The sequence below is a fragment of the Pieris napi genome, chromosome 17 (genome assembly GCF_905475465.1).
Source record: "Pieris napi chromosome 17, ilPieNapi1.2, whole genome shotgun sequence".
Classification (NCBI taxonomy): Eukaryota; Metazoa; Arthropoda; class Insecta; order Lepidoptera; family Pieridae; genus Pieris; species Pieris napi.
In genome coordinates this window covers 9,038,184-9,053,404 of record NC_062250.1, presented here as the reverse complement: position 1 = coordinate 9,053,404, position 15,221 = coordinate 9,038,184, and the positions used below count along the sequence as shown (strand labels likewise).

Below are 15,221 nucleotides of genomic sequence, written 5' to 3'. Positions count from 1 at the left end.
AAATATGGGCCTAAATCTGTATCTATATATATATATGTAAATAAATAAATATAATGTTTACCTGTTGTAAGAGTTGGTTAAGTAGAACCAATGTTTGTGGAGCAAGCGGCTGGTTCAATATCTGATGGTTGAGGTATCCAGCTGTCACAGCCATTTGTATCTGTTGAACTAGCATCCGGAGCTGGGCTGTGCTGGGTTGGCTGCTATTTCCAGAACCGCTGGATTTTTACAAAATATGTTAATTTAATACTAAAATTATAATATTCATTTTAGAGGCTTCAAAACAAAATCCATATCAATTTTAATTTAAAACATTTGATATTTTGTAGAATACAATGTATTAAATTTGTTTATATTCATACGAAAACATCATTTACTAACTAGATTTTTAACTGCCTTTTTAAATTTATGTGAAATTTAACCAAAAGTATTTTTTAAACACAATTTCAACGATATTTTCTTTATTTGTTAATCAAAAATGGCGACAATTTCAATGTTTTTTTAGTATTTTTTTATAAGGTCCAGATAATAATTCTCACCTGTTAGGATTAAAGGATGGATGATGCTGAACCGCATGCGGAGGCGGCTGATTCAGCAACTTCTGTACCACCGCTGGAGAAACTGACGGAACTGACGGTTGCTGCTGGAACGGTCCATGGTGGAAGTGGTCATCCCGACGCCAGCTATCTCCGCGAGCGGCTGCCAGCATCTCTGCCGCCTCTTCTACGTTCATGTCACGGCTACGAAGAGCTGCCTCGGCTTCTTCCTTTTTGTATCCCATTTCCAAGAGGATTCTAGGATATTGAATTTTATATTAATTTATATGTCAGTACTATGTGCCTGTGACGATTTAATTACAAACTTAAGGAGCGTTCAAGCAAGCAACGTAATAACGTAACGAATTTTGGGGGGTCCTCTTGTAAAACATTACGATGCGGAGCTGGGATTAAATTAAGCGTTATTCTTAATAATATTTTCGACTTTCCAGTCGTTGTGGTCACGAAACGTTTTACTATTGGGTACAGAAAAACGTTACGGCGCGTTACATGGAGGGGGGGGGGGGGGGGTGGTGGTGGTCAATAATCTCCAAAAATTGCGTGACGTAATACTTGAGCACTCCCTTAGCTGTAAATGTAATAAATGTTATAGGTAATTGTGGGATACTAACCTAAACTGTTTACTATTCCAGACCATCTCCTTAGTCAGCTGCTTGCCGATGGAACCTCCCTGAGGGGGTTTGGGGCCTCCCCACTCGGCGATATCATCAGGCCAGGCCCCAGCGGGACCGGCCGGCTTCGGCTTCGGGACGGGCCATAGACCGGGAGCGGAAGAGTCCGACCAGGACGGGACATCACGATCGGGCCAGCCCGCGTGGGACTCCTCCCAGGAGCCATTTCGCTGGGAGTGCGTGGCCCAGACGCCTTCCGGCTTCGAGGGCGTGGGGGGGATTCTCGACGGGGCGGGGGGCCCTTGGGGCGCACCTCTAGCCATGCCGCCGCCCATGCCCGAGCGTTGGGCCCATAGGGACGTACCGTCGTCGAAGGCACCCGCTGCGCGGCGCGCAGCCGGCGGAGAAGGCTCCTCCCAACCGCTCACCTTGATACCGTCCTTTGGTCCCTACAATGATAGTCTATCATTAAGGGCCATAAATTCTAAGACCGCTATTTCATTAATATTACACAAGTCAAAGAAGATATTAAACGACGTTCTATAACAGACAACCTTCAAGGTTCGTGTAAAAATAGAATACTAGCAGTCAAAATATAAATTTAAATGTTTCAAGAGAGCAATATTATAAATTACCATGTGTTTACTGTTACGGCTCTCACTCCTATGAACGTGGCTTATATATATATGTATATATATATTTTATGTATATGTGATACAATAATTTATTTAGACATAGACATATTATTTTATTTATGCTTGCTTTATGTGAATAACTATAAAACATTCTTAAAAAAAAAAATCTTGCTGTACAATGCAAATACTCATTACAAGAATTAATATTCTACCTGGGAACCCCATTGGTTGACAGCACCACTAGGCATCATCTTGTTGGGAGCGGCAGCCGTGTGCTGATGATGTTGATTCCACATATCGCCATTGAGGCGGCCGGATATCCCTCCGCGTAGTTCTGGGGGTTGCTGGCGAGGGTCTGGGGTGCGATGGGCGTCCAGTCTGGGGTCAGCTGGCCGGTGAGGTTCACCCCAAGCGTTCCAGTCGTCTTTCTTTGGTACCGCCCACTGCTGCGAGTGGGCCGGCGGACCTCCCGCCCATTGCTGCTGCTGCGGCGGCCCGGTCCATACGTTAGCAGAATCCGCGGCGTCGTCGTCTTCGCCCCACGTCCCACCAATGTTCGTGGTAGGGGTGTGGCCCCAGGGCGTCTTGGACGCGGGTTGCGGCGGAGGTTGGCCACCGTTCCTCAAGTGGGCCTCCCAGAGATCGGTTCCAAGAAAAGCACCGTTATTAATATTTGGTTTCCAAGGGGGCGGCCCTCCAGCCGCGTCCACCTTAGCTCCGGGTTCGGGAGATCCGGGCACATCCCAGTTTGTGTCTTGGTTCACATGTTGCTATAAAAAAAACGAAAATATAAATCCCAATATTATCTTTAAAAATAACTAATAAATATCAATATAATTCGTTATAGCCCAGGTCAGAAATTTATGGTGGCAATTGGAACCAGCAAAAGGTAAACAGATAAGGTTGTCAACGGAATTTAAATATTCAACTACAATATATTATATTAAATAATAAATCAGTGGCGCTACAACCTCTTTAGGTCTTGGCCTCAGATTTGAATCTGTTTCATGATCATTTTTAATTCTAATAGGCAAGTAAGTGATCAGCCTTCAGTGCCTGACATGTCAGTTTCCTCACGATGTTTTTCTTCACCGTTCGAGCGAATGTTAAATGCGCACATAGAAAGAAAGTCCATTGGTGCACAGCCGGGGATCGAAACTACGACCTCAGGTATGAGAGTCGCACGCTGAAGCCACTAGGCCAACACTGCTCAACTACATATATTAAAGTTACATTTTTTTCAATACTAAACATGTATATTCTAGCTTAAGTACAATTGTATCTTGTCTAAATATAGGTTTATATTATTATTATTAATAAATATGAGTCTACTTACGCCGCCCCAACCATCTTGACTGAATAGTGCCTCCCTCATAGAATTAAGTTGTTCTATTTTCGCGGAGGACGTATTATTTGGCGAGTTTCCATTGTTGCCATTTGATGTTGGTCCGTTCGCATTGGCATTTGCGTTTGCCATATTACTCCCGTTTCCATTTCCGTTTGTACCTAAAAATTATAAAAAATGTTTTACTCAAACACATTAATTTCTAATGCTACCAATTAGTGATCATTTGAGTCACTTGATTAATGATACTACGAAACTTAATGCTGTGATTAGTAATGATTAGCAAATTGTAAAAGCTTCAACATACATTGAACTTATTAAAATCATTTTTAAATTACACTTATATATGTTAACGTAAAATTGTAAACACCGTTAGATTGTAATCTATCTCGCGAGATTATAAACTGTCGAAAGATTGTGAACCTCAGCGTACTGCTTACAATTTAACGTATTATTATTCGGTAGATTGTACTACACTAACTTAGTTATCATTCAAACTTCTTTGGTCAATTACAGATTAATTTTACTTCCCAACAATTTCATATAACTACCGAATAATAATACGTTAATTTGTAAGCAGTTCGTTGAGGTTCACAATCTTTCGACAGTTTACAATCTCGCGAGATAGATTACAATCTAACGGTTTTTACAATTTTACGGTGACATATATACAAAAAAATTAATGAAATAATAGATCCTTTTAAAGTTAATACCATTGCTAGAAGGCGCACTGTTATTGTTGGATTGGGAATTTGGCATGTTTGGTGGGGAGCTCTGCCAATTTTGTGATGCCGCACTGGTCGGCGGTATTTGATTGCCATTCCCCTTATTGCTGTTCACTGCAAGGAAACAACTCATAAATATTTGTGTCCTAAAATACTTATCATAATGTGCATTTTTGGACAAAATTCTTTTTTATTTAATATTTATTTATTTGTTACATATTATCACTAGTTAGATCTGTACTTTGAAATTACCAAACATTGTTTTTTTAAAGGGAATTTTTTAGAAGGAAATCAATATTACAATATATCTCAGTAAGTTAGTAGCAATAGGTGTTTAATTACTTAAATCCTATTTGAATATAATTTGTAGATATCTTCTATCAATAACATAGTTTCTAACAATAAGTAGCTCAAGCAAAACACTGGTTTTAATAAGATGCATATTCTTAAGACATATTTAGCTGATAACTGATGTAAATACAATTTTACATCTGCTAAAGGAGTATTTTGAGGTATGAATGGTTGTATTCAGTACTATATCAGTAAGTTGTGAAGACTTGAGAACATTTACCTAACCCTATCCGTAGCAATTAATTTAAATACATGATTTTAAGAAATAAAAAATAATCAACTAACTGTCAGCTTGTGAAGTTGGCGGTCGTTGATTGTTGTTCCATTGTTGAGTATTATTTGTCCCATTATTGGTTTGGCCACTGGAATTACCACCCCAATTACCAGCTGCAAAAAAATTTGTATTTGTTCTTTTTTCATTCCTAATTCCTTATATTAATAAAGCTATGATACATTATTAATAAATGTTAAACTACAATTCTTTTATAACCCTATATTGACAAATTTTCACAAACTTACTGACAAAAGACGTACTTAATGACCCTAAAACCCAGAAGTATTATACATACCATTGTTAGAAGTGGGTGGGCTTCCCCAGCCTGAAGCAGCATTTAGAGAGCCTTCACCGCCGCCGCACAGCCGCAAGCGACGAGGCACGCCCCAAGTATCTATCTCTTCACTCTTCTTAATATCATTTAAGATTCTTTGTTCATTCTCCACCAATGCCAACATACCATCTAATGTCAGATCGCCATTTTTGAACGTCTTCAATACCGCCGACTGGCTCATTGAATCACCGACGCTCAATATCTTATTGTCATGGTGATTGTATGCAGACTTTTCATGTGTTATCATTCGAGCTTTGCGTTTCATATTATTATGAGCAGACTCCACATTTAGTAATTGTGTCTTATTCGTGCAAGGTTCATCTCGTATAATACAAACTGAGGATTTAAAAGCGTAATCAGACTTGTTCATATACTCTGGCGCTCCAAACGCCATCTTATAGTTTAAGTTAAAGCTACTGAAATACGGGTCACTGTATGAGATACCCTGGACTGTTATGGCGTTAATCATTAAAGGAATGCAGTAGTTAGGCGTACCGCCAATCATTTGGTTTTGTTGGATCCTATCAACAAATTCTACATTATAAATATTATTATCTACCATTTTTACACTAACTCGCTGACTTTCATTCTTCTCTTCGACTCGCTTAAAAGCACCAATTTTATTTGTGATCACCACCATTGAGGTGGAGTAATTACATTGCATTGGTTCGGTAACAGTATCAATATTGGAGTAACAATTATCCTTAAATAGATATGGAACACATAATATTACAGAAACATTAGACATCAGACAATTATTATAAATAGAATAATTTTCTACAATATCCAGCTAAATTTATACTTATTTTCACAGATTGCATATTGTTTCAATTAAAGACTAAGTAACAATGGTTTGTAGTGATGCAGTCAATTAAGCAGGTAGCAGTGTTTAGTGCCTCTATAATAGAGGGCAAGAATGAGATCACCGCTGGAAGCTGCTGTGGATGCCTCTAGCCCCGAGTGGCCCAGCCCTAGAACAGAATGTTTTTGGTAATGGAATGCCACTATTCTGTGTGCATATTAGATAGAACTATGAGAGTCACATGTTTCAAAAAGTTTGTCATGTATCATCTGGTGTTGATTAACTGTATACTCTAACAGACATGAGCCCTAAAATAGTATTATGTAATCTTTAAATTCATCAGAACAAGATACGATACAGACAATAATCCACTTGGAAACAAATGACAATAAAATATTTAATTTACATACCTTATAGGACGGACGAGAGGCTGAGCTGTATATCACAGATAATGCGGGCTCGGCAGATCCTTTGAAGCAGCTTTGCAGTAGCTCGTCTCGTTTCACTTTGTCTGTATATCAAAAATACGAATTAATTATATTATTACTTTTCAATATAATTACTTAATGTAACTTCTATGTCAATGGTATTTGTACATAGCAACAAACATCAATAATTTAAGAGCCTGTAAAATTCCACATTAAGTCAAAAATATTTGAGGTTATTTCAAGGACTACGGAACGTGAAAATTTATACTTTGTTTATTTTTTATTATTATTAAACAATATCTAGACATATTATACCAATCCATATAACCTGGCTCGCGCTGGTATTAAAATTATAAAATTGACAGCATATTGCGTCGCGGACATGATAAGCGCATATCAAGCCACAGTAGCGATTCGCGAGTCGCAAGTCGCAACGATTCGAACAACAAATTCACAAATCAATGATCACACTGGTTTTAAGACTACACATAAACGGAATTTATGATAAAACCTCACTTTTCTCTAGATTATAATCTTCATTTTAGTTTCAGAAGCAGGTACATAGTAGACTGATATTATATTTGTGTATATTTCGGCCTTGAGTGTCGATGTTGAATATCTACAGATTCTATACCTACATCTATGTTATATATTTATCTAGAGTACCTATCTACAATCTACAGCTAGAGTGAAAGTTAGAACGACCTATAAGCTTAATACAAAGCAGAAAACCGAGTAAAAACATTTCCATACGTGAAAAGACACACAAAATTCACTTTAATTCTAAAAAAACACCAAAATATCACAGTTTTGCAGGAGAAAATACAAAAAATTCTTACGTGACACGAACGAGCGCAACGGTGTTATATTACTAGTTAGAATGAGACAGACGTTTTGTGCGATCTTGACGCGCCGCTTATTAGAGCGAGACAATAGATACGCCCGAGAAAGCGATGCCATAAATGCTTAAAAGGTTCTATGATAATTTACATCACTTTGGTTATTATTTTACGGAACTATGATAATACCTTTGTTCTGTAAGCTTGTTGGCACAAACACGATATAGATTTTTATAAAATTTCAATCCCAAACCCCAAGAACACGACTTAGACGGCTGGATGGAATGATTTCGTCGTCGGGGTTCGCACGACAACTTGTATTACCAGACCTATTCTAGAAGGTTACCATTTTCAATACAAACGAACGCTTACATAATACAATTTTTTCTTGGTCGATTAATAGTATGCGCTATACAATAAAGTTACAGTAGGTATATATTATGTTCTATAGCATCGTACAAGTATATACAGTAGATAGGTAGATGGAATGAGGTAGGTACATTATATTATGGTACATAAATACCGTTCGTACTTCGTGTTTCGCGACTTGAGACGATTCACAAGTGCGTCTTGCGATTCTCAACTTTTAACAATTTTTTCTTCTTATCTGACATTACTTATTAATTTTTCTCATAGGTACATAGTTCTAAATATTTTAATAATAGTTTGCTATTTTGTAGTTATTACACTGGGGCCATGTTCACTTATTTTCTTAGATAAAATAGGTCATAATGATGTATCCTGTATGAATTGTAGCAATGAGTCTTGTACCTATGCAAATATCATGATTATTAGTATTGAATACTCAGATATTAAGTACCAATAAACATAATTTTGTCTCAAACACAGCGGCTTTATACTTGCTCGCTTTGCCGCGAATCCCGATGACTCGCGCAATAAAGTTCGCCATGATGCGCGGGAATAAGCACAAATGTTAGCTTCTGCACGAGTAGTGTAATTTTTTTATAACATTAACTTTCATTAATTTACTGTTTTAAATATGAATATGATTTCAAGGTGCAGATGTGTAGGTATAATATAATCAGATAGATGGGATATTGAGGCCTGAAAATTTTATTGTTTTAGATTAAACCATACGTAGTACACATTACTTTTTTTGTGTTTACGTTAAGGAAACTCGATCCATAGGCATTTACGGTCTAAATCCAATACAATTTTAACGTACGTGAAACTTACTCTTAATGCTAAGGCCTCGCATAACTTTGATTTCCGGTAAAAAGCATATAGCAAGTGGCGTGGTCCATGTAGAGTGCAGACTTAAAGCAGAGACTTAAATCTATAATATACAACGCGATTGAACTTTTTTCAGTTCTGTGGTGTCTGTACTTGTGTGTTTGGAGGTTAAAATCTTAAGTTGGATCTCCAGTCTCCTAGATAGTCACGCGACGGACGAACTCCACAATTCTGTGTTGTAACTTGTAAGAGTAATAATAATTTATCTTCGCCTAGGTACCTATATCGTAAAATTAAATTTAAAACGCCACCTACTGGACTTGATAAACAATTATTATCTGCTATGAAATAATATTCTAATCAATGTATGTAACTGTGAACAAAGCCAATTTAAATTAATTATTTATGCAAGTGGCAATATTCAGTAATTAAGTTTTTATATAGCGTTAAAGTTAACAAAAACTTGAAATAACAATAATATAATATATTCATCATCATTAAACAATTCATACTTAGGCTATTAACAATACTGCGTAGAATTATTTCATTTCACCACAAGTGCCCTGAAGAATAAAAAATCATTAAATATGGTTCACATGGAACGCATTGTCTCTCTATGTTCCATTAAACTGACATGGTGTGAAGTGCGGAAGTCGAATGAGTCTTATTGATGGTATTTCTACCCAGTGCCTGCTTCTGTCCCAATTTTCCTCACTTACCTTTAGCTTTGTGGATTTATGACACTTTTTCACCTCAGAGCGGCTGCGCCAGATTTAGCGCATGTGCAGTTTGTTTTAAGTTTTGGCGCTATTCGTATATTATGTTGCACACAGATTTGCGTGGTAAAAATAATTTTGGAAATATCACTGCGCCTGTCACCTAATATCATATGATTGTTACATGTGAAGATAATGACTAACCAAGAGAGGATATTCTTTAGTAAATGCTATCAGAACTAAATGTCGTGGAAAACTCAAAAATAGGTCATGGTAGACAAAGTTGTTTGTTAACATATTGTGTAAAAATTAACTGTAACTACTAAAATCTGGCTATTAGTATTATTAGAAAATAATAAATAACAAGCTAGAGTGTACCGAGTTGATAGAGAAATAATACGTATAATAATATACTGAAATAAACGCTTTGCTCATTGCTGGCCCGTGTATAGGCTACAATTTGTGTGATAGGTATAGTAATTCTGATATTCAGAAATTGTTTAATATAACTATTGACTACGCCTACGGGTATTATGGCCACTCATATCACATATAATATGTATAAAGGTTGCCGATATTTATTTCTGAATCGCAAATGGCTTATGTTTTTATTAGGGGTGGTGATATTTATTAAGGGTAGCAGCTATAGTAGCTAGTGATGAGTTTATGTTATTGTTAAATTACAATAAAAAAGAAAAATGCCCTTAAGACCCAGCAATACCCCAAAGAGATGTGAGGTCGCAAGTACCTTTTTGTAATGTTGACAAAACTGTTACAAATAAAAAAAAATTAAAATATGAATAGAATGTTTGTGAATAAAATATGATAATACCAACACGTCGGCGTCGTTTCTCTTTCCGCACAGACGATAAATTTTTCCTGAAATGGACAAGTTTCAATATTCAATATGAAGTCATAATGTTCTGCGCTATATTTGCTTTATACAATTGACACTAGTCAATTGACAATTCTCCAATGAATTATGAAATATCGCAACCCGATCACCTTAGAAAATCTTATTACAATTCGATAATCTTTTAATAATAATAATTGATATACGTGGAAATAGTAATTATAGTACATAGAGATACATTTTTAAAAGACGTAAATATTAACTTAAACAGCTATGTTGTCAACACGTTATAGGTCATGCCTCGTCAACGGTGGTTTTTAAGAAGAAATATAATAATGCCTGTTGCTGAGGGAGGCGATCAGTACTCTGTTTGGGTATGTTTATTATCAAAATGTTTAGTTAGATTCACAAAACAGCAGTTTTTTAAAAAAAAACTTAAGTGCGTAACATATGTACCAAATAATTTGTAAACTTTAAATGATTAGTTAAAATTATTATATTGTCTTTAAAAAATAAATATTACGGCAAAACCTAAAATTATCATTTTGAACGAAGGTCAATCTACAAAAAATTTACTTATTCTCTTTATTTGATTTTAGAAGATTGTTTAAATAAGTTCCCTTGTTATATTCATCTACAAATTGTAATAATTATGAGTCTTGCATTTTTATATATAATATTAGTATCTACTGTTCCATTTATGTATTATTAAACTTTTTCAGGTGGGATTAATTTACATATTTAACTTAATAGTTGGTACTGGGGCTCTGACTCTTCCAGCTGCATTTGCCAGAGCAGGATGGGGCCTAAGCACAATATCTCTTGTATTCCTGGCATTTATGAGTTTTATGAATGCAACATATGTCATAGAAACTATGGCTTGTGCCAATGCTGTATTTAAATGGAAAAGATTGCAATTTTTAAAGAGGAATAGTGTTAGTTCTTTTTTATAATACATATTATAAATAAACATAAATAATTTGAAACACTGATTTTTTTTTAATTTATTATATTTTGCCATGTCAAAAGGTAAAAAAATCATCTATTCAGAAATAAATATTTTCTAAAATTACTGGATGCATGGATATTGATGTATACAATCAATATAACAGTTGCCTTTAAATATCTTTTCCGTGCCAAATTCCGTTTTGTCCCTGGAAAATTAACTATTAAATTAATAATAATTTATATTCACATTTAAGATGCAAGATGAAGAAAACTCAGAAGAAGAACAAAGTAGCTCAAATGCTCCTGGGTATGGAGAACTTGAAGATCCCTTAGTTTGTGGAGACTCTGTACCTTCACGTTATTACAGTCTTGATAAGAGAATTGAGCTAGGGGAAATGGCTAATCTCTTCTTAAGTAAAACTGGACGGACAATGTTCTATTGCACACTATGTGTTTATCTGTATGGGGATTTGTCAATATATTCTGCTGCTGTTTCCAAGTCTTTGATGGATGTTGTGTGGTATGATTTCTTATATATCTCTGAAGGGGGTTTTATAATCCAGAAGTTATATTTAGAAATATTTATATAGTTCCTGAAGGTAAATGAGCAAATCTGACCTACTTACAATAATGATTATAAAATCAAGACAATATGTATTTCTTGATGTTTGCATATAGATAGAAAAAGAGGCTTTAATTGCCTCAGGCTTAAGATTCACTGGCCTTACCATAAGTCTAACAACTAAATGGCCCATTCGTTAAAGTATTTTCTATTTCAGTTCAACAGTTCCATCGAATATGACAAATATAACAGACTGGGACGATATGCCCTGCTTTCATGCCTCTGAAGGGACATTCACACGTATTGATTGTTACCGAATGGCTCTATTGACATTCTTCGCAGCAATGGGACCTTTTGTCTTCTTTAATGTTCAGAAGACAAAATACCTACAGCTGTTTACTTCTGGCATGCGGTGGCTTGGTAATTTTTTTTTTTTAATATTGAATTTTCATTTTTACCATATTATTTCAGTAAAATTTTGACTAAATATAACCTAATAAGTGATTTATATTTAAATAATTAAATTAATTAAGTAATTGTCCAGTAAGATTTCGTACACATGGCCATGTCTGAATTGGCAGGCAGCTTGCTTAACAGCTAGGTTCGTATTCTGGAACTTCAATTAAATATCTAGTTTTAAGAGCTGTCAAATATTTTTTCTGTTTGAAGTTTTACATATTTGACAGCGCTTAAGACATTATTGTGACTTGAGATATGAATTAAAATATGGACCCTAGAGCCTTATGACTTCACATGAAATAGAACATAATATATAACACATAAATGTGTTTGCGCCACTCCATATTGTGTTTAAAGTAAAACATTGGTTAAAATTCTTTATAACCGAAAGCGGACAAGGTATATTTTTTCTCCTTCGTGTTCGTTCATTCTTTGTCAATTAAAATAATTAGGAGATATAAATATAAGATGTATATATATATATATATATATATATATATATGTATATATATATATATAAGCATAGAATATTTATATATTCTTAAACATTTTTTTATTTTTGCAGCATTCGTCATAATGATATCAATGGCGATACATCTTCTAATCAAACACGGACCTCAAGGGAAGCCGCCAGCTTTCGATTTCACGGGCATGCCCACTTTGTTCGGGGCCTGCGTCTATTCATTCATGTGCCATCATTCCCTCCCTGGCCTAATCAGCCCTATACGCGGCAAAAGCCACCTTGGGCTCCACCTCTCGCTCGATTACATGCTCATAAGCATCTTCTATCTCCTTCTGGCGTTCACGGGCGCGTTCGCGTTCGCAAACCTCAACGATCTTTATACATTAAACTTCGTGCCCACAGATAATGATAATATTTTTCTAGAAATTGTCGAATACTTTCTCGCTCTATTTCCTGTGTTCACTCTCTCTACAAGTTTTCCGATTATTGCTATTACATTGAGGAATAATTTACAAAGTTTGTTTTTGGATACGAGTCGCTTGGAGTCGTATAACTTTGTTTTACGGAAGTTGATATTTCCAATTGTAGCTGTCGTTCCTCCGCTATTACTGACGTATTTCTTGGAGGATATAAGCGTTCTTATTAAGTTTACAGGGTCCTATGCCGGTACGGGGATACAGTATTTAATACCTACGTTTCTTGTGCTCTCTGCTAGACGACATTGCGCTAATTTGTTAGGTTTAGGAGTGGTTAATAGATACAAAAGTCCATTTTCAAATGTATCGTGGGCTGTGTTTGTGCTACTTTGGTCATTTATATGTATAATACTTGTATCTGTAAATATGATTGAAAAACATTTACATCGTTAAATAAAATGTTTAAACCTATTTTAAACCTTAATAGGTTAAAAAGACGTACTCACATTTTACCATTAAAATGTTTTATAGTAAATAAATAATAATACATTTAATGCCGGTAAGGAATGATTACCCCTGAAGGGTAGTAAAAATACAGCTTTCGATTCTCGAACGGAATATTTTTTTTACTCAATGTCTAAAGTAACTGTTAATTTAAATTTACGACTCTGAGTGACTGAAAACACACTATAACTGATTTTGGCTGACTATGTTAAAAATCGTGTTAGAAACGGAGAAGATGAGACGTTACCAATGATTGCCTATTAATCCTTATTCCTCGTAACCAAAGTGATTTAATTAATATTTATATTATATAAATATTATTATTTAAAAAAAAAAAACAAATAATTTCGTACAAAAATGTGTTCATCATTGATTTATGCATGTCTAATGCACAATATATTTTAACATTATTTTGTTATTAACTAACTTTGCCCACTCGAAGTTCGCGTGGAATCAATCGTAGGTATATCGTAGATGAACGAAGAAGGGATCTTTTTTCCTGTAGATATTGTTATAAGAGCAGTGGCTATAGCGTGCGAAAACTCTGAGGTCGGCTTTGCACCAACGGATTCTCCCATGTAATTAACAATTACTCGTAAATTCAATCATCGTGAGGAAGCACATCTTCAGAGTCACCTTATCTTTAAAAGAAAATGTCCAAAGAAACCTTCAATTCGGAGCCAAGAACCATTGTTGTAGCGGCACTAAATTATTAAGTTATTAATATATTTATATCGATGGACATTAATTGTTTAAAATATCAAAGTGGCGGAAACTACTTTACTAAGAGATGGATATCAGAGTAAGATTCAGAAGCGAGATTTAGTGTGTCCTGTACGATAAGAGAATTAGATTTTTCTAATCTCGTTTGTGAATCTTCCTTTAAATTCAAAACAGTACAATGATTTAAAAATAAAATTAGAATTGCGTATTTATGACCGTTTATTCGCGATGTGCTTGTAAATTTTTATGCCAATAAATTAAAACATAATAAAATTGTTTAATGCTAATTTTATAATCGCTGTAAAATAGTCTAAATATGTGAGATTAATTGTGTACTGATTCCTAGTTCTAATAATGTTATGGCTTTTATATTTTTTACTAGAACAAATAAGGAATTGTGTTAGAAATGTTATTGGTACAATAATAATTTTCTGTGATAGCGTAACGTTTTGTATATGTATCTATGTAATTGCTAAAGTGACTGATTGATGTATTTATTTTATTCAGAGTATTTTTACAATAAATTTATTTTGTGTGTTTGAAACCAGTTTATTTTGAACCATATAGATCAGACACCGTGCTGAACAATATTAATATAAATTTGGACTTGAAATGCAGCATGAATGTGTGGGAAGGTTGGGCCTCGTCTTTAAACGATAAGTCAAACAAAAGAGCCTTGAGTGGCGGATTTATCAGCACGCTGCAAATTTTTAGGGCGGCAAATTTGGGAACCAAAAATAGAAATAGAAATGGAATAGAAATCAAAAAACTATCTGCATGACGGTTTTCTGATGTTTTACAGATCAGAATTTGTCTGCAACAAATTTTGCCGGTTCCATATAATTTCGTAATATTAACGAATCATTGGAAATTCCCGGAACCATTGTAATTTTTAAAGAGTTTTTTCATAGTTCCCAGCATTATAATACAAATATCCGTGTCTGAGCATCTTATCGTAACGTGAGCATGAAAATCAATAAAAAAATAAAAAAAATATTCTACATTTATAGAAAAAAACGACACTAACAATAGGAAAAAGTAAAATGACTATAGCTGACTTCAGGCTGTCGGTTTTTTGTGAAGGTGTGCGCGGCGCGCGCGCATTGTGTAATGGTGGGTACAGACTGGTGAAACGTAACATGAAATGTATTATTCTGCCTTTCATTGCATGTTCGCTGCAAGCGTGGACGCATAGCGCGCTCTTAACGCGTATTCACTACGAACCTCCCGCGTTCGTCTTGATCCGCCATTCTGCCGCGGACACGGCCCTTCGATACACGTTTTTAAACCGGTAGATCACACGAAGCATGGAGTCAAAAAACCATGTTCTTTCTATGACGATTATCAGTACTTCATTATTAATAATACATCAACTCATGAAAACACGCCGAAGACCTTAAGATTTTTCTTATAATAGTTTTCATTTCGGCGGGTTCCACAAAATTTCACGAAATCTGTACGCATCTATCAAGCAAAATGTCT

At 35.2% G+C, this 15,221-nt stretch overlaps 2 protein-coding genes across 9 annotated transcripts in view; one reads left to right on the top strand and one right to left on the bottom strand.

Moving 5' to 3' along the window:
* Positions 1–7,226, bottom strand: part of LOC125057725 (protein Gawky) — a 30,447-nt gene extending 23,221 nt beyond the window's left edge. For 2 of the 8 annotated variants that reach the window (XM_047661567.1, XM_047661571.1), the window contains exons 1-10: positions 7,091–7,226; positions 6,045–6,145; positions 4,794–5,803; positions 4,510–4,611; positions 3,862–3,987; positions 3,140–3,309; positions 2,016–2,573; positions 1,169–1,617; positions 540–794; positions 62–218 (exon numbers count right to left, since the gene is read on the bottom strand). In XM_047661567.1, the coding sequence (XP_047517523.1) occupies positions 62–218; positions 540–794; positions 1,169–1,617; positions 2,016–2,573; positions 3,140–3,309; positions 3,862–3,987; positions 4,510–4,611; positions 4,794–5,580 (2,604 nt within the window). In that variant the 5' untranslated portion in view covers positions 5,581–5,803; positions 6,045–6,145; positions 7,091–7,226. Of the gene's footprint in view, positions 1–61; positions 219–539; positions 795–1,168; positions 1,618–2,015; positions 2,574–3,139; positions 3,310–3,861; positions 3,988–4,509; positions 4,612–4,793; positions 5,804–6,044; positions 6,146–6,377; positions 6,510–6,578; positions 6,742–6,901; positions 6,990–7,090 lie in introns of those variants that run through there. The other 6 variants (XM_047661573.1, XM_047661568.1, XM_047661574.1 and 3 more) reach the window with 6 other exon arrangements.
* Positions 7,227–9,787: 2,561 nt separating this feature from the next.
* On the top strand, positions 9,788–14,283 carry LOC125057799 (transmembrane protein 104 homolog). The gene is made up of 5 exons (XM_047661700.1): positions 9,788–10,038; positions 10,387–10,599; positions 10,867–11,132; positions 11,392–11,594; positions 12,199–14,283. The coding sequence occupies exons 1-5, from the start codon at positions 9,961–9,963 to the stop codon at positions 12,963–12,965; spliced, it is 1,527 nt and encodes a 508-aa protein (XP_047517656.1). The 5' UTR covers positions 9,788–9,960; the 3' UTR covers positions 12,966–14,283.
* Positions 14,284–15,221: the final 938 nt, after the last annotated feature.